Source organism: Melanaphis sacchari, unplaced genomic scaffold (assembly GCF_002803265.2).
Source record: "Melanaphis sacchari strain LSU unplaced genomic scaffold, SCAv2.0 Contig108_pilon_pilon, whole genome shotgun sequence".
NCBI lineage: Eukaryota > Metazoa > Arthropoda > Insecta > Hemiptera > Aphididae > Melanaphis > Melanaphis sacchari.
Window position 1 is genome coordinate 873,433 of NW_020270415.1, and position 20,630 is coordinate 894,062.

The 20,630-nt window shown below is 25.2% G+C and overlaps 1 protein-coding gene across 5 annotated transcripts; it reads right to left on the reverse strand.

The window, feature by feature from the left end:
* Positions 1–636: 636 nt before the first annotated feature.
* On the reverse strand, positions 637–16,958 carry LOC112603471 (HEAT repeat-containing protein 5B). 5 transcript variants are annotated; one of them, XM_025352038.1, is made up of 36 exons: positions 16,864–16,958; positions 16,364–16,596; positions 15,424–15,635; positions 14,478–14,625; positions 14,302–14,412; positions 14,066–14,243; positions 13,846–14,006; positions 13,534–13,783; positions 13,332–13,475; positions 13,148–13,271; positions 12,954–13,080; positions 12,781–12,892; positions 11,512–11,630; positions 11,300–11,433; positions 11,058–11,167; positions 10,777–10,943; positions 10,591–10,623; positions 8,749–8,823; positions 7,928–8,203; positions 7,556–7,837; positions 7,302–7,491; positions 6,472–6,641; positions 5,595–5,733; positions 4,788–5,297; positions 4,530–4,711; positions 4,214–4,465; positions 3,928–4,138; positions 3,593–3,787; positions 3,341–3,503; positions 3,148–3,263; positions 2,809–3,072; positions 2,490–2,723; positions 2,261–2,412; positions 1,925–2,135; positions 1,014–1,168; positions 637–944 (listed from the first exon to the last, which is right to left on the reverse strand). In XM_025352038.1, exons 2-36 carry the CDS (start codon positions 16,490–16,492, stop codon positions 771–773), a joined length of 6,210 nt encoding a protein of 2,069 aa, XP_025207823.1. In that variant the 5' UTR covers positions 16,493–16,596; positions 16,864–16,958; the 3' UTR covers positions 637–770. The 5 variants fall into 5 exon arrangements, with proteins under 5 accessions (XP_025207823.1, XP_025207822.1, XP_025207821.1 ...); XM_025352037.1 differs by lacking the exon at positions 16,864–16,958 and adding an exon at positions 16,667–16,767; XM_025352039.1 differs by lacking the exon at positions 16,864–16,958 and having other exon boundaries at positions 771–944; positions 4,788–5,045; positions 5,118–5,297; positions 16,364–16,492.
* Between the last annotated feature and the right edge of the window lie 3,672 nt (positions 16,959–20,630).

Below are 20,630 nucleotides of genomic sequence, written 5' to 3' on the forward strand. Positions count from 1 at the left end.
AGACAAATTATTCATATTTCTAAGGTACTAGGTACTCAAATATAGTAATTTATGCTAACCTAAGAAGCAAGTGTTGAATTAAATAATTTGTTAAAAAGAATAACAAATTTTAATTTTGTATGTATATTAATCACATGGAATAAAATATTAATAGAACGTCAACAATTGGTTTTTAATTAACTTTCAAAATAATAAATATAAAATGATGGAATAATTTATATTCATCAGTTTGCTTCTGTGATCTTGATGTGTTATCATGTCGCCCTCTAGTACACTAGTATTAAAGTGAGTTTTTTTGTTGTGTTTCTGTAGTTTATATAATTTGGGTTGTTCTTCACCACATACTCGTATCTGGATCAAACTTGAAATAAAAACTGTGCATACTTGTCAATAATTATTTTCTAGTAAGTCAAATTAATTTTTCTTAGAGATTTTAAATTTGCTATTTTTTTTTTCTTTAATAATTTTAGACAATTTGGATAACAATTTTTGGGAAATCAGTCTTTAAATCTACTTGGCTTAAATATTTCAATAAATTTATTCATAAATAATTAATTCATTATGTTTTTAACTATAATTTTTATATAATATACAAATACTTTAAAAATAAAAAAATTAATTAACAATGATTTCAGTCCATCATAGAATTGGTAACTTAATACATGTATTCTATTAATAATTCTGTGATAAAAAAAATCAAAGTTCTAGTAAAAATATTTAAAACTGTTTAACTGTTACGTAAATATGTAATATATAAATAATTCTTAATGTTAACTAAAGTTAGTGAAATCTGTCTTCAATGTGATAGAAGGCTGGATTGATTTTGTTATATTTTGTGGTACATGAGAACCAGAGTTAAACTGTTGTTGTGATTTAGTAGTTTTAATGGTATGTTCCAATTTTGTTTTCAATTTATTATTTTGAGACATGATAACTTTGAATTCCTGAAATAATAACAAATATATACTACATACATTTTTGAAAATGTTTATTCCAAATAGCAATTAATATACCTGTGGATAAATTGGCCCAATTTTCAATAAACATTGTAAACTAAACTCATGCAGTTTAGACCGTGATTTAGAAATAGTAGAGTCATATTTTGTCAATTCTGTGTCTATAAGAAAGTTAATTAAAGATGGTACAAGCAATGATAACATTTGAATTCCTGAAAATAAAAATTAAGTATAATAAATTAGATTTTTATTGATATACAAAGTGACAAAAAAAGTGGTATTTTGTCTTATATTTCATATCAAAATCAAAATTTGAATTAGTATTTTTTGATTTATTTAATTTTGTATAAGTATTCTTGGTTAATTACAATAGGTTTAATAGATAAAGGAGCTTTGGTGATTAAAAACTTCAGTAATTTATACTAAACTATCAACATTCATAATTTGAAGAAATATTCTATGTGTAATAAACAACATTTCCCCTGCACATGAGAGAACAAAAATTGACAGCATCAATCAATGTTGTCCAATGTCAATTTTATCGATAAGAGACATTGCAGAAGATGTAGGAGTTTACATATTTACATATATTTACATATATTTTTACATATTTTTTTACATATTAGTTTTCAGCCAGGGAAAATTAGAAGTTTCTATTTCCACAGGTATCTCCTTAAGTAGTAAAAGAAGTATGAAAAACTTAAAAGTATTGTCTTTAAGTATATTTAGAGAGAAAAAATCATAATTTGGATAAATTAATTATTAAAGGATAAAAAGGGGGAGAGTATGCTAAGTAATGAATCATTTTATATATTATACTAATTAATCACTATTTTAATATGATTTGATACAATACATATAAGATAAGGGATAAGCAATGTTTTAAATTAAAAAATGTCCAAGATCTTTTAATTCTATTTTTTTTTTCAATTCTTGTTTAATTTAATAAAATATTTGTTTAAAATTACTGTGTTTGGGTTGTGCTAATTGAACCAAGCATTCAACTGCACTAATCGCTTCACATAGCATTTTCAAATTAGATTCCAATAAATCATTTGGTATTTCCACGTATAATAACTCCATGAGGCGTGGTGCTAGTGCTTGAATGTAACCTGTTGCAATATATTTATCTTCAAGTTGAAAAACAGCTTTAAGGAATTGAATGCATTTTGTTTTTACCTATGTAATTAACAAATTGTTTATCATACAAAAAAATTTAAACTATTTAATTCATAGTACAATAAAAAACAATTTTTTTATATTAATGATGTACATAAGAATCATAATATTTAATTTATACTCACAAGAATATTATCACTTCCAAAACACTGTGTACAGTAATTAATGCAAGGATATAAAATATTTTGAACAAACATTACACCAGGTGGTGCATGCAATGTAAATACAGTGATAACAGATAGCATTGTTATTTCATTTAATTTTTTTCCTTCATCTCCTGTATACAATTAATGAAAAAAAAGTTTATTTTACTTATCTAATTTATCGATAAAAATAGTTTAATGATATAATTACCAGTTTTAGATATATCAATCAATTTAGCAACTGTACTCTGTAGAAGTGACCTCCATTTGCTTTCAGATACTTTGTGATATCCAAAAGGATGTTTACAGAGTACATGAAAAGCATCCAGTGCAGCTAAAATAGAAACTTTATTTTTGGATGTTTCACTAGAACCATTAGTTTCTCCTAATTCTTTCAGTACATTGGTTATTAAATATGCAATTGTTGGAAGTATTTGAACACCTCCTACAAATAAGATTTAATGTGTATAATGCATAATTTATATTATTATTATTTATTACTAAGTATGTAAAAATAGTAAACACTTTACCACTCGGAGAACAAAGATTTGGAAGCTGGGCCATAATATTTAATGTTGTAGCAATAACATTATGGTTTAAACAATTTGAATGTAATTTTCTAGTTGAAGACACTAAAGGTGTTGGATTCATATCTGGTATTTGTCGAACAATCAAACACATGCAAACTTCTAATGTGGCAAATACAATACTTTTATCATGTTCTAAAACTCCATCCTGTCCACCATCACCTAAACATGCTACATCAGCAGCAGTTGAGGATCCAATACTTTTATCTATAGACCAAACAAATTTATTAATAAGACAATAAGCTAAAAAGAAAATATTTAGAATTAGTAATTTGTTAATACCATTAGAAGTAGTTGAATTTTTTATTTTTAAATCTTCTTGAGCAGCTTTTACTATTTGTTTCACAATATTCATTATAGTTTGCTGTACTTCTATACTATCATTCGTTAAAAGTAATCTAAAATAATCAATATTATAAGATTTTAATTGAATTAGATTAATACAAAAATAATAAAATAAACAAATAAATATTACTTGTGCATAATATTTAGTGTTTCCACTGCTAAAATACAATTTTTCATCATCATTCGTCTAGCTAAGGAAGAATCTAATATAGTATATAATGATTTAAGACAAGTAATAAAATTTTCTAAATTTTCCAAAGTCCGTTGATTACATATTGCTTCAGTACAAATTCCTAGAAATAATATAATTAATTAAGTAATAAGTAAATAATTATAATTTTAGAATATGAAATTGTAAAAATATAAAAGAAATTAAATTTACCAAATATTAAGTAAAATTTATCTTGCAATTCTTTAGGTATGTTAGTATTTTCATGTTTAAATTCCTCGGCATTTAACCATAATGATAAAGCATACAAAATTGGAGGCCATGCATTCTTATAATGGCTTCTGCTATTATCAATAGTATTTGATGTATAAAAGGCGCCACCCTCGTGGGGAAGTTGACTGTTAAACTCTACATAGAATTTTAAATATTCAATTACAAACAAATAATAATATATCTCTTATAAAGCTTAATTTTGTTTAAATAAATTTAAAATATAAATTGGGATGGTTAATTGTCCAAAAATAGGCGTAAAACAAAAATGTGTGTACCACATGGTAGTAATAGAAGAGCATGATCCTTAAGAGCAGCTTGCCAATTTTTAGATAACATATCTAATTCTGGATGAATTAAAGTCAATAGACTATCATTTTGTCCTTCATAATTTCCAAAATCGTCATTAGTTTCACAAACATTTGAACGAGAGTTTTTATTGAAATTTTCTGGAGCAATACCATTATTTATCATAGCAATAATATAAATCTAAAATAAATTAGCTATTAGTCAAATTAATTACGTTTAAATGAAAAATTGTTTGTAAGTAAAAGTATCAATAACCTGGGCCCAAGCTTTAAGTATAGCTAAACATTCAAATGTTGCAACACTTTCATTATATAAACTATTAAAATTTATATTGAAACCAGGTTTGAGTTTTTTAAGAGATGTAACTAATAAGTGATAAACTCGTCTTAAATCATTCAAATCCCGTGCGACTCCACTTCCTATCCACGTCCCACATACGCGACATGCAGCAGCTGTAACATGACTAGGAGTGTCTTCAGAAAACGCTGGTCTTAATGCAGCACTCACCTTTAAATTATATTTAATATATTATATACACATTATAGTATACTTGGTTAAGATAAAAATGTACTTGAGCTTGAAACTGTTCCAACAATAAATGACCAGGAAATTCAGGTTCAGGTACTTGAGCAAATTTTTCAATAATCTCATTAAGAGTTTCAAATCCTTCTAAACGTAATTGATCACTATCACTAGTTGCTGCCATAAATGCCATTCTTATTAAATCAGACAAATGAAGAATCAAATAATCTCCTGCATAATAATAAAAATAATAACAACAACCACTATAAAGCATATAGAAAAACGTAATTCAAGTTGTTTCCCATACCTTTATTATTAGTAAATGATAATTCTTTTGCTAATGATAAATTAAAATGTGGAGAAGAGTCACATTCTTTATGACATGTAGATATTATTCGACAAATACATTGAACAGCAAAAACTCTAGTTGGCCATCTGGGTTGTCGTTTTCTTTTTACTAATTCATTTTTAGAATCTTTTTGAAATTCATCATGATCATCTCCTGTTTCGTCTTCATCATTCATTATAGCTCCATCAGTTTTATCTACTTCTTTATTATTTAATTCTACAGAAATTGCATGGGATATTATTATAAATATTTTAACACAATAATTGTAAATCAAAATTTTAATAATACCTGAAGAAACAGTTAAAACTGATTTACATAAATTTATCCATTTTGTAAGATTATCAACAGCTAACATTTGAAGCATACTAATGAGGGTATCATGAATATCTTTGATTAGTTGTTTATCCATTTCTGTGTCTAACATATTAAATAATACTCCTGGTAATCCAGATTCAGTCAATAAAAATCCTAAAAATAATAATAAAAATATTAAATCATTATAATTTTAAATAAAATTTAAGTTAAAAAACAGAAAAAATATTTTATTTGTAAATTATAATTTATTTTTTTAATTAGTAAAAATTTAATAATATTATAAATAATAAAAATACATTTAATCAAAATTTAAAATAAATCCTTCTATTTAAAAAAATGTAATTATAAGTAAACAAATAAATAAAATATAAATTATCTTAAAAATAATAGATTTCCCACTTTGAATAAAATATAAAATTACTAAAAATTACTTACTACTATATTACTTACCATCTTTATTAATATTTTCAGGAGATTTAACAAATGACTCTGCAATTTCACAAACTTCTTTTGCTTCACGCTGTGATAACTGTCGCAAACATGAAACTGCTGCTTTTCTTAGGAGTAAATGGCTGTTTGATAAATTTTGCTGTAATTTTTTAGATAAATAATTATTTTATTATAAAATATAATTTAAAGCATTTTAGTCATAACAGGTATTTATGTTTAATTGTTGAAGTTTGAAGTTACTATATCTAATGTAATTGTTGTAAATGAAAATAAATTCACATCCTATTTTACCATTTCTCAAGATATGCAAAAAGCTTGTGGGAGGAATGTGACTTTGAATAAAACAATTAAAATTATTAATATTAAACATAATATTTTACATACAAGTAAAACATAAACATTGGACATTTCCAGAAATTGTAAGTAGTACTAGAATATAAAGAAGTTGAGAACTGTTGATTTATTTAATGTATACATCTAATTTATAAATATAGTTTATAAAAAAACTTATTAACTAAAATAATAGTTTATACTATAACACAAATAATGCATAATACTGGTAACAAAATCTTATAATTTTAATATTGAAATAGACTAAAGACCATTAAATAATTACTAATACAGTAAATGTGCTTAAAAGTTTAAATTAAAAGAAGAGATCCCAATTATTAAACATTATTTGTACTCCCACAAGTGGGAGAGAAAAATCTAACACCATACTGTGTGGTGGTGATTAGTTGAATAATGTGCATCTAGCCTCTCAGTAGTTGATACATGAAATATAATATACAAATGTGAACTATATTGTTAGTTAAAACTCTCAAAACTTTATTATAAATTAATATAGTGTTAAAATAATACAATTTGTATTACTTACACACAAAGTCCAAACCAAAGCTGTCAAATTGACATGTCGTGGTGTAAACATATGCAATTCTTGTAGACATACTGTAGATTCTGCTTGAACTAATGGATCTTCATGATCTTGCATAATAGCACATGCGCACAAAAAAGATGACCGTGCAGTAGTAATTGATGCTGAATTACCTGAAAATAATTTTTATTAATAAATCAATGATATTTAGTGATAAATATATAAAATAGAATAAGTTATCATTGTTTAAAATATTTGCAATACATAAAAATATCTTATCGAATAAATTATTAAGCAAATTTAATATTAAAACATTAAGCCTTAAAAAGTCAAATTAGTTTTAAGCTTGATTAAAGGTCAAATGTATAGAAGGATGCTTGTCATATGAGTCAAATATAAATATAATGAAAAATATATAATTGTTCTTAAAACAGAAGATTAAACCTTTCACAATTTAATATTTAAATTAATTGATTTTATTGAAAATAGTTTTGAAAACATTATCTTTTTAGATAAATATAAGAATAACTTGTTTTAATATAAAATATTAAAACTATCAAAAATAAATAATATATGTATAAAACTTATTAATATTGTGTGATACATTAAATACTCTGTAAAAGTCTATTTTTTGTTAAGTTTCACATTTAAAAGAATAAGAAGGTAACAAATATAAATAAATTTTAATTTAAGTATTAAAAAAGTTTTATCTTTTTAGAAATAGTATTTATTTATTTATACTATTATACATCAATATTTGATTAATATATAACCATTATTGTGACAAAAAATATATTGTAAATTACTTCATTATATAATTTAGACATACATACCTTGTAATTCTGGTCCAATTGTAGTAATTAGAGATGAAATCAATTTACCAATGCATTGATGAACATCAGCATGATAATGAGGAACTATCAGCAGAAGTTTTAAGGCCAACGATAGTGAAGGTTCTATATAACCTCTAAACATTGGTCCCCCTGAATTTGCAATAAGAGATAGTGCATGAAGAGACCAAACCTAATACAAATTTAACAAATCAATTAAACATAAACATTTTTAATTATTTAATTATTTTAAATACTTGAACAATTGGAGATGTGGTATCTTGAGCTAACGCAAGTAAAATGCTAACACTAGTATTCAAATGGTGTGATGATCCCATACCACCAACATGTCTGTGTAAATATCCAAGAGCTAATGAATGTCCAGTTCGACTAGGGACATCTCTAGCACAACGAAGACGATCAAAACTAGTTTGAGCAAGCATAGCAGTAAATCTTGAATCTGAAACTGCTTGAGCCATACGACCAACACTCTCAGCAGCAGCCACTCGCAGAATTGTATTACCATTAGTTAATGCATTCTAAAATTTAATTAAATTTAACAACCATAATAAAGAAACAAAACTGAATATATACAATTCTTAAAATAATAAAAAAATAAAATATATTACTGTAATTAGAGTAGCAGTAGTTGTTTTAATTTCTTCGTGACCAATTGTTGATTTGGTATCTGAAAGTGCTTTAAGACCAGCTAATAATGAAGCAAAAATGTTGGTTGAAATAGCATCACACCGGCATGACTTTGAGTATTTTATTTGATCAGTAAAATGGTCTATCATTTGAATTCTGTGCTTATTGGCCACACGTGGAAATATTAAACCAAAAAGAGTAACAGATGCGTCAATTACAGAAACACCAAGTGGCAAGGGACTTGGTATGTTATCATCCTAGAAAATATTTTAATTTAATTAAGCATAATACAATGAATAATTTATTAAGGTAAATAATTGTTTTTTACTAACTTTAAAATTATTTATAAACTAAAATACAAAGTTAGTCAAAAATAAAGTAGATAAATATATAATTTTAAAATAACTCAGTACCCCGAAATGAAAATATAAAATATAAAATAAATCAATAAATACATTCAGATAATCGTTGTGCTATCGCATAAATAATTCTTCTTCTTTTTTTTTTTTTTTGTTAAAAATTGAAGCATCCAAAATTTTTTTTTAAATATAAAAATAATATATAAAGTGAAATACAAATTGTGTTTGAAAACAAAATGTTTTTAACTCGTTTAAAATATCTCCTTATTTTTAATATGTGGAACATGATAGTTATTTGAATTAAAACAAAATAATTTTTAAACTAAGAACCAATATAAATTATTATTATTAGCCAAATCTTTTGTAAAATTCAAGCAAGGTAACACATTATCAAATAAAAACAAACCTAATTAGTTATTATTATTAATTCATTTAATACTTACTTTAGAAACTGAGAGATAAAGATATCTAGGATCATGTTCTAAGGCACCTGATCCTATGGCATTATTTTGTATCAGCTGAAAAAAAATATTATACGCTTTATGTTATAAATTGATAAAATTATATTTCTTATTCAATAAAATAATCAAGATTTTTTTTCTAATTTTCAATTGAAGAAGAAAAATAAACTTATAATTGTTTGAAATTGTAATGATGTGAATAAAAAAATAATCAAATAATAACTATGAAGTATTAAATGTTTAATAAAACATTTAATAAAAGTGAATACATCAAAGACTTAATTCAAATTTTTACGACATTTCATGTACACAAGGTATGTACATAAGATTGTAAGATAATTATTTTTCCTCAAATGATTTTTTGAAATTTAGTTGTTATTTAAAAATATAGGTATATCCATATACATGCATTTTTAACTAAATGTTTATATTATATTTTTATACATGATACAATAACACAAATTATTTTGACTGTTTTTAGGTAATTTAAATTTTTGATTTTTATAGTTTTGTTTTTTTTTTTTAAATAAATGTCAATAAAAAAATGATTAGGCATAAATGCTTGAAAATTTAATATAAGGTTCCTAAAATTTTGTATATCTAATTAAAAATTATCGACCTACCATAATACTTAAAGTAAAATAAATGACTTAAATAGCTATATAAAAATTGTTTCATAAAATATACTTAGTGATATACGCTTCAGAATTGTTTTTTTTTTATAAAAATGATACATCATTGAATTCTTATTTAACATACCTATCACAGTAACCCACTCAACACCTTTAGTCGAGCAATACCTATTTCCCACCTTTTAAAAAAGAATTATTAATCATATTATCAACTATGAAAGTAAAGTAAGAAAACAACTCATTTCAAACTTACAAGTCATCCGACTTACCAATTAATTACAATTTATTTGTAAGTTGTAACTTTATCAAATATTCTTGTTTTAACAAAGCATTGCTAAGAATAGTTATTACCTATTTTTATACTGAAATTATTTATTATTACTTTAAAATTAATAATAATAGATTACTATCCAAGCTGAACTTTTTTATGAATTTATCTACTATCAATGTGTTGAATAAAAATAGTATTTCAGGATAAAAATATTTTAAAGGATGTAGGTTAACACATAGATTGTACATTTCTCCTAGAAGCAATTAAGATTTTTAAATTGTTAAAAAATTAGTAGTATGTTTAATTTTTATTCTAAAATCTATTTATTGATACACTTTTATTTATTTATTTATTTATTTTATAAATAACTTTGTAAGTATAATAGAAGAAAAATAGATATAATATCATTGGAAATGTATCATTGAAAAGAATAGTATACATTTTTATTTTTATACATGTTGCTATTAAGGTAGATAAATACAAAAATAGGAATTCAGAAATAGCACCAACTGTCTAATAAAAATACTATTTTTTTTAAATATCTTGGTCGAAGTCAGGGAGTATGAAACATAAAAGCAGTAACCTAACCAATTTGTATAAAAAACATAAAATAATAGTTAATTTTACTTCAAAAGATAATAATCTATGTTTTTGTAGCTTATAAACACAAAAACTAAAATACAAAATATGTTTTTCTCAGATAAAATATTCATAGAAATAAAATTAAAAGAAGCATTAATGCAAATACCAAATTATGTGTGTTAAGAAATACAATGTTTTAGAGTATTTTAATTTTACAATAGCAAAGATTTTTCAAGTTGATTTCCCTCAATGGACGATACTAACTTTAATAATTACTTTATTTAAGTTGCAGAATAAAAAAAGTGAATATTACATACATATTTGTTCATGACGACTTACATAATCATATTCAACTTTTCTTGAACAATCCACCTTAATTATAAGCAGCAATTTAAAAACCAAAAAATTAGTTAATTTAAACCAAGGATAACTAATGTAACGATAATTATTTTGTCAAATAAAATGTATAATAAGCCAAATGCATATTATTTACTAAGTACAATAAAACAATAAAGAATCCATTACCTGATCTTCAATTGTTTGATGATGTGAATGTTGAACCGGACATATTCCCAACAATATTCCTTCTTCATTTTTACAAACATATCTTAATTTGGATGTAACAGTATTAGCAGGATTTTCTGCCAACGTAAATTCTGAGACCAACAGTCTTAAAACATGTGTAAATGAAGCTGTAATTATATAATTTTGTAGAGATAAATAATATTTAATTAAGAAACTTTAGAAACATACTAAACCACCTCTAAGAAATATAGTTTAAAATGATATTATCAGAATTAAGCTACCTTCAAAATCTTGAGCAGGAATCAGAGATAGTGTTTCATATAATCTCAATCTGACTAGTGCTATTGGAGCTTTTAAGTGTTGACCACAGCTTTTAACAACTGAATTCATACTAAAAATATATTAAAAATTTATTTAATCAATATATTTATTACCTTTACAAGTTTGGTTTAAGTTAACTTTAACATATCACTTTTATATCAAAATATACTTAAAATAAATACAAAATAATATAAATATATACTTAATTAGCATTGCAAGAGCAGATTCGATTGGAATTAATAATCTTCTAATTATATCTTCTGTGACTAGTTCATTACAGTTGAATAAGAAACTGTAAATAGATGCAAGAGCTCCTGCTCGACCTTCCAAAATCAACTATAATATTTAAAATAAAGTTAACATTTCAAGAATTACATCTTCAGTTATACAAATATTATTTTTAGTGATCCTTACTTGCCAAGTAAATGCATCTCCTCTTGCCTTTTCAGATTCAAGTTCTTTGGATGATCGTGGAAAAGAATTTCTCCATAAAAGAAGCATACGTGGTAATAGTCCTCGAACAACACTAACTCCTATATTTATAAATAAGTTATTATTATTTTCTAAGAAAACCATCATCTATGTATCTTATTAATATACATAGTATAAACGCATTCAGAAAAATCCATTTAATGTTATTAGTTTTAATATTAGAGCAATTATCAAACTTAAAGGTAAGAACATATTTAGGGCATAGTTTATTGGTATTTAAATTTTAAAGTGATTTAGAGATATGCAAAATATTATAACTTTAAAATGTTAATAACTTGCTTTAAAATTATAATATTGATTCGATAGTCGCGCAGGTTACTATCGCATCCTACTGTTATTATTCATGTCATGTCTTTATTGCAATTAGTTTTTTGATAAGTCTAATTTTAGGTACCTTTTGATAATACTTGCTACTTACATTGATCATCGTTATTTACGATTTAAATATCTATTGGACGAAGTTGTATAGGGTTAAACTCGTCTGTGTAACACATGTATCCTGTGTGACTATTGCTGTAATTATTTTTGTGATAAGGTTTTCTTTTTTTAATTTTTACCAGGAATGAACGTGAATAAAACTGTATTTTGATCTAACTAGATGCTGTAAATGATTCATCGTCAGATAATGATGAAGTAGACGGTATGAGTGACGATGAAGAAGATGATTATGTTGAGGAAAATGTTGAAAAAGAATGATTTATAGTAATTATGATTTTGTCCAAGTAAGATTAAAATTAAAGTATTATTAAAATTGGATATTTATTTAATATGCATTACATAATATTATATTTACTATGAACAATAGTATGGTAATTTTGGTCTAAAATCTATATAAACACATTCTGAAAGTTCTCTATAATACAATAAAATATTTAAAAAATAGTATTAATTAAACAATAATTTTCTATGTATGGGATACAATAGTAACCAACGCGACCAATGACGTTATAAATAACCACGCAACTAATGAAGGGTTAATAAAATCTTTTGAAATTCTCAAGATAATCTTTTATTACCTAGAAGTTTTTTAATAAATAAATTGATTCTAATATTAAAGCAAACAATATAAAATTAACTCTGTTGAATGCAAACTTGCTGTGTTATACATTAGTATGACAGAGATAACACAATGGGTGAAGTGTCCTCTAATTAATTTTTAAAAAAATTAAAAGAAATATTTAAATATGTTACCTAATGTCATTACACCACCAATTAACAACCATCCAGCTTGAGTTCTACTTAGTGATAGTCGACTATTTTGACTAGCACTTCTTAGTAAATCTTCAGCAGTATTAAAGATTATCTATAAATTATAAATTATATTTTTATTGTAAGATATAAAATAAAATAATATAAAAACTAACTTTTCCTCGCATATGAGGGATACCCAAAGGTGAAACATTAACACTTCCAAGTATACCAATAAGTACAGCACTATAACCAAATATTATTTCTGGTGTAGCTCTTGTACTCTCAATGTTCTCAATACATCTAATAAACAATAATTATACATAATTCATTTATTTTTATTAAAAATAATGATAAATGTAAAATATACCGATCAATTAAAGGAGTGCATTGGCTTGGTAAGGCAATACATACACACCGTATACACCATGCTGCTGATAATCGAGCAGCTTGACTTGGATGTACCATAACAGATAAAGCTGTCTCAATAACATCTAAAGAAAAAATAATGAATGAAAAAATGTATAAACCAACAATATATAAATAAAATTTACTGCAGGTATTATCTGATATAAGATTGTTAGCCATTGTGCCCATGTTAAGCAATAAACAGCCCATTTCTTGCAATGCACAAACTAAAAAGTGTTGACCAAATATGGTCTCTTGGTTAAAATCTTTAGCGTTTTCTGGACTGAAATCTAAAATAGCATAAAATCTCATAAATGTAGCTAATTTTAGTTATAACAATTATTTTACCAATTGAACTCATTTGTTTCTTAACAATTAGAGCTAATTCTTTACACGCAGAGGATTGTGCTTTTTCACTTAACATTTGTCCAAGAACATTACGTAATATAAAACTAATACACTTTCTAGAATAAACTGCATCAACATGAGAAGATGCTGATTTTGGATTAGCAACTAAATCTAAAACATGTCGCATGAAAGTATTTAAATTTTTTTCCAGCCAAGTAATATCCAATGAATGAACAAATTCCACATAAGTCTAAATACAAAAAAAAAGTAAAATACTAATGATTTATTTAAATTTATTTGTATTAAACTTACATAAGTAACACCAACTCTAACTTCTCTGTGACTACCAGTAGTTCCTTTAATAATTTCTCCTGTTCCTTTAAGAAACCCGGTGCCACCTCTTAAAAATCCATTCATTAATATGGTTAATGAATCTTCTAATGTGACACATTTTGTTGACTTTGACGTTTGAACTAAGAATAAATATTTTATTTAAATTTTGAGATAAAAATGTATATTTACAGTTTTATACCTAAATGATGATCTTTGTTTTGAATTTGTGTAGAAGCAATTAAAAAGCCTAAAAATTTTGCTACGGAACATCTTACTTCATAATTTGCATTCTCAAATGCACGGAAACATAATGTAGCTACATTTTCTAACTCTGATGTATATAAAAAACTGGAATGTTTTATCATTTCAAATAAACACTAAACAGAAAAAAATAATGATAATTTATTACAAAAATAAAATAAAAATTTGTGTTACTTTGGCAGTAGCAGTTCGAACGGCCATTACTCGATCAGTCAGAGAATGTTTAATAGCCTTATAAATATCTTTATGAACATGACCCATAACATTTCCCATTCCACAGCAAATCTATTTAAAAATATAAAAACATGAATAAGTGTAATTAATTTAAATAAATTAGTAAAAGCAATTACCTTTTCTAATGTTATAATTATCTCCACTCTCATTTGAGATTCTGCATTTTTCAAACATTTTATTAAAATATATACAGTTTCTTCATATGAACGCCCCATCATTCGTCCCAAATTTTTATACATAAATCCCATACAAGTGATTGCAGCTCTAAAAAAATATTTCAAGTAATCAAATCAATACAGTGAAGTTTTGGATACTTGACATCATTTTTCTTAAATTTATATTTCAAAAAACATTTTTAAATTTTAGGAAAAAGTATTTTATATTATTAAAAATGTATTGAAATATATATTTTGAATGAATAAAATAAATAATACAATTTTTTAACTTGTTTTTCAATGTTATGATTGATATTTTTTGGGTATACTTACCGCAATTTTAAGAATTTTTAAGAGCAAAAATATTTTAACTCTATCCATAAAATATATTTAAACACGATAAGTATGTTAAATCTTAGATATTTGTAAAAGACTATAAATGAGTAATAGTGCCCTTTTAGTAATAATTCTATTTTATAAAATATCTGACAATGAATAATAGTACCTTAAAGCGGGATTTATTTTCAAATTAAAAATAATTATTTACTTCAATTAATAGAATATAATAAAAATATATGACCTTTAATTAATAAGCAATTTTTTTATAAAAAGTGTTACTTAATCAGTGTAATTTAAAACATGTGCATACAACAACGATAAATAAAATAGAAAAAGAAACATTTATATTAAATACAAAAATGTTTGATGTGGGAGTCTTACAGTTAGAGATAAATCTATTTACAATTATGTGGATAAATCTCAAAAAATTCAAAAAAAATTATATATTGTTGTTTCATTAAATTAATATTGAATATACAGTAGGTATATTGAGTATACCAGATTACCAAAAATTTACTTGATGTTTTTACTAACTTAAATTATAAAACTAATATTTATTGATACGTACAATTTTGTAGAAAGGTATGCCAATGAATCATCTTTGACACGTAACATATCATTACATTTGTTAACTGTATCAAAAAGAAGAAATGTATCGCCGACGTTGAATAAAGTAGACAAGCATTTTGCAATTAACATTCTAGTTGGCGGACCTGGGTTTTCTTGAATTAAGTTAGTTAACTGATCAACTATTTTTTTTTGGCATTCTTTGATATCAACCTAAAATATAATAATTAAAATCCATTATAATTAGTATATTTATAATAAAAGTAATTAAATTGAATTAATAAGTAATAATTCTTTTAAAATAAATTCTAGATCAATGCATTAAACACTGACAAATAATAATGAGCAAGTGACTTTACATTAATACGTTGAACTTTTAAAATTCAATAAAAACAACTTGAATTCATTTTCAAGACTTGGGTATTAAAATCAAACATTTTATAGTTTGATATCAGATTTGAATGTCTTAATATGTTTATCATAAATGATACAAACAACTTTTTTCATTTATTTATTTAAAAAAATAATAATTTGTGATTAAATAAACAAAAATGTTTAGAATATTTAGAAATTTTCCATGTCAAATTTTGATAATGAATTTCCTAGTTATTTTAAAAGTAGTTAATACTATTCAAATGAGACAATTAGAAAAACAAACTTGTTTTCAAAATCCTTATTGTCTAACAAGATTGATCAGTGTTAAGTACTTTTGCATAAAAATCATTTTTTTTTAGTTTAAAAAGTAGTATTTCAAATTTAAAATATCCTTTTACCGCGAGGTAAATACCCTTATTTTTCTATTAATAATAAAATTATAGTAATTGACCAAATGACACAATTTACATCAGATATATGTACTTCAAAAGGTTGACACACAGCGTTTTTAATAACTATTAAGAATCAAAAAATTTTGTATTTAATAAAATAGGATGAGAACTTACTTTTTTAGAAGTCAGTAATACTTTATCCAAATATCGTAGCCATTCAAAGATGAAAACTGGACGTTTAGTTTCTGGTAATTGTTTTAATGCTTCTTCGTTCAGCAGCAAACTATGGCTTAGCTCCATCATTATGAAGGAAATATAAAGTATAAACTATCTAACAATGCTTCTAGGCAATTAAAATAATAACATCATCAACTATCAAGCTATAGACATCGACCATTTTATTTATTCTATAAAACAATAGAATAAAATTAATTATAACTTATATTAGTTATTAATTACTATAGTTAGACATGTCACCAGCTTTTATGGCAGCCAGCAGGTATTTATTTATGTACTAAGTAGATAGTAACTAATGTCTAGTACCTAAATAGTAGGTAATAGGTATGATCGGTATGGAACTACTAAAAGAATTGTTGTTATCACTAATCACTAAAACTAATAAAGTAATAAATACAGATAATGTGACTCATTCATATTTCACATCATATACCTACTATTTGTCTATATAGCACCACCCATAGAACAATATTCGTGATAGCACTAACTATCTATGTGATATTATTAAACAACAATCTAATTGAAATTATAAATTTTAAATTAAATGTCATTTATTCTGAGATGAATGATGATATTTCGTATAAACTATAAACACGAATAATATTAATTATTATCCGTGAACTATAGACACATTTTGATACGATTAGCTTTATCAAAGTGATGAAGTATTTTGGAAGTAGATATATACCTATTGGTTATCTGCATCGTTCTCATTTGTCCGCTTCAGCTTCCTCCGTTCACTTGAAGGTGGCTGTATCGGCTTTAGTCCGATGCCAGAGATATGGATGTATCGGCTCCTAATTAACAACATTTTCCTTCCCATTTAGAGTCTGAGGACTAGCTACAGTGAGAGGAAATCTTTGTAAGCATGGTTAAAAATGTTGTAGGCGTTTAAAATAAAAAAATTGTGTTGAATTTTAAAAAATAGCGTTGACTTAAAAAAAAAAATTAAAAACTAAAAAACTTTTTTGCATACCAGACAAATACAACTTTCACTATAATGTACCTATTTATTAAATGCACAAATGCACAATACTTGTTACGATTACTGGGCGTAATGATGTTCAATAAAGTATAATTTATTTGTACCCAATGTTTTTATACCGTATTGTCAGTATAGGTACTATCTATTGACTTTCCCAAAATGTCTAAATTATAAATTGTAATAACTAATAATAGGTATATATATATATATATAATTCATAATACTAAAATGTATTACTATTCACCAATGAAAAAAAATTAAGTCCTCCCAGAAAAATTATCTGGATTTAACTTTTATAACTATACATATTATGTCATTTTGGTTCAAATTATGTAAAAAAATCACAATTTAGAACTTAAAAGGAAAAATCTGCAATGTTTTATACATTTTTTTTTTTTTTTTATTGAACAAAAAGAAACATCGGCTACGTGGCCATTAGTTATAGTAATACATTATTTTTTTTTTTTTTTTTTTTTATTTTTAAGGTTTTACAATTGATATAAAAATTCTTAAATTAGGTTGTACAGTTTGATTTCCTTTAAGAAGTTGATTATGTTGATATTTGATTGAAGGTCTGGCTGTAAGGCTTCACTAAGTTGATGTGGAATGGAGTGTTTGGATCTTGAGTCTACGTACATGGAACAATCAATGATTATATGTTTGACAGTGACCACCACTCCGCATGTTTCGCATATGGGAGGGTCTTTTCTAGCCATGAGGTGGTTGTGTGTTGCGAAGGTATGCCCAATACGGAGACGATTTATAATAGTTTCGTCTTTCCTCTTTAAACCGGGGTTTCTCCATACTTGGATATTATTTTTTATTGTGTTTAATTTGGTGTTTTGTTTTGACCAGTGATTTTGCCATTTATGAAATAGGGTCATCTGTATAAGTTTTTTAGAATCTTTATAAGTACTAAAATTTAGCATATGAGTGTCAGTAGATGAGGCTGCTTTAGATGCTTCTTGATCTGCCAATTCATTTCCATCAATTCCACAGTGTCCAGGTATCCATAAGAAGGCTATTTCTATTCCTTTTTGACTTACTTCATAGGTTTTTTCTTGGATAAGTTTAGATATATCTGATGGATTTGTAAAGTTATTAATGCCAGTTAAGCTGCTAAGCGAGTCACTAAGAATTAAATATTTATTGTGTGACGTTTCTTTATTTATGATTATATTTTGTAATGCTTTATATATGGATAATGCTTCGGCTGTGTAAATAGAACATACAGTGGGAAGTTTGTAGGAGGAGGAGGAGTTTTCCGTTATTATAGATATTCCAACGTTTTGGTCTGTTTTTGATGCATCGGTGTAGATATGTTTGTAGTTGGGGTATTTTTGTAATGTGTTTTGAAAGACGTTTCTGTACATAATAGGACTGGTGTTTTCTTTTTTGAATTCGGAAATTTCTAGGTTTATGTCAAAATACGTTTTCCACGGGGGGAAACACGGGGGTTTTGTTCTTGCTAGATGTTTTAAGTCTATGTGATATTCTTCAGCTTTTATTATGTTTTTGGCTAGATATTTATTTGAAGGGTTTTCGATATTTATGAGTGATCTGGCTGTATATAGAAGAGTGTTGTATGTTCTTCTTAAATCGGGTGATAACTCGTTAGCTAAGTTTCTCAAGCTTTCAATGGGACTGGATTTGAAGGCACCTAGTGCGTAACGTAATCCCGTATTTAGAGGTGTATCAAGCATTTTCAAGTATTTTTTGTTGGCCGTACCAAATATGGTTGAACCATATTCAGCTTTAGATCTAATTAATGCTCTGTAAATCTTTAATAGTGAGGAGGTGTCGCCTCCCCAGGATGTGTGTGAAATGATTTTTATTATATTGAGTTTTTGTATTAGAGACGTTTTTGTGATTTTTAAATGGGGTAACCAACTGAGTTTTGAGTCGAATATTATGCCGAGGATTTTGATTTGATTTTTAGTTGGAATAATTCTGTTGTTTATTTTTAATTGTGGTATTTCTTGGTTTCTTTTTTTTGAAAATAAAATATATTGGGATTTCTCACTGGAAAAATTGAAGCCAGTGTTATAAGACCACTTTGTAAGACTTTCAATGGTTTTTTGTAGGTAATATTGTACCGTCTTTGTGTTTTGGCTTCTAATTAAGATGTTGAAATCATCTGCGAATAGATTGGCAGTTACAGGTGTCCTTATTGTTTCAACGATGTCATTTATTGCTAATAGAAAGATAGTTACTGCCAATGAGGATCCTTGAGGTATACCGTTTTGTTGTGAGATATACATTGTTAACCTGTATATAGATATAATAGTTTACCTATTATACCTATAAATATAAAATTATGTATAGGCCACGAACTAAGATAAGTATATTAAATTATTTATTATTCTTTTCAGTGATTAAACATTTGATATAAATATATATAATATAAAGACTATTTTTATTTTTTCAAGAGAAATTTCTGACCTACGGCTACGGGTCAGGACTCTTTTTAAAATACCGAATCAGAGATCGTAGTGTAATGGGACTATTATTACCACTATTCTAGTAAATGTCTATACATTTAGCAGGATAAAATTTCAAGAAAAAAATCTTTAACACTAGAAAAAAACCTACTATAAAATATTATCCAAGAAAAAAATTTTTTCAATTAAAAGTGAGTAAAAATTATTTTTAAAACGTTTTATAAAGTATAAATAAAATACTAATCATATTTAATTACAAGTATAGCTATAAAATATTTTTTTAAACAAACACAAAAGCTATAGAAACTCTCTATTGTATAAATTATGTCAAGTTTGCCTCATCTATTGAGTGTGTTAAATTTTAATTCAATGACTTATGTTGTGAATTGTGAGGTTATTTTATCATATATATTTATGTTAATTGCTATTGAATTTTTTTTCATATAACTGAAAAAGTGAAATATTTTTTCAATAAAAAATTACGCGTGTTATAATATTATTTCATACAATTTTACTAGCTGTTATTAATGTATAAATAAATACAGACATACCAAAAACAGTATAATTATGGTTGTCTATTATTAGTTTAAACTTTAAAATTAATCTAAATATTCTGAAAATGACTATGTATATCGAAAATTATGATTTAATTATTATTGGAATGTTTTAAGCCTCGATAAAAAATTATTTAAAGTTTTTGAATGCTATTAAAATAAAAATATTGTTTAAGGATAAATTGTTCTTTTTTTTTTTTGAAAGTTTGAAATTTCATCATTCA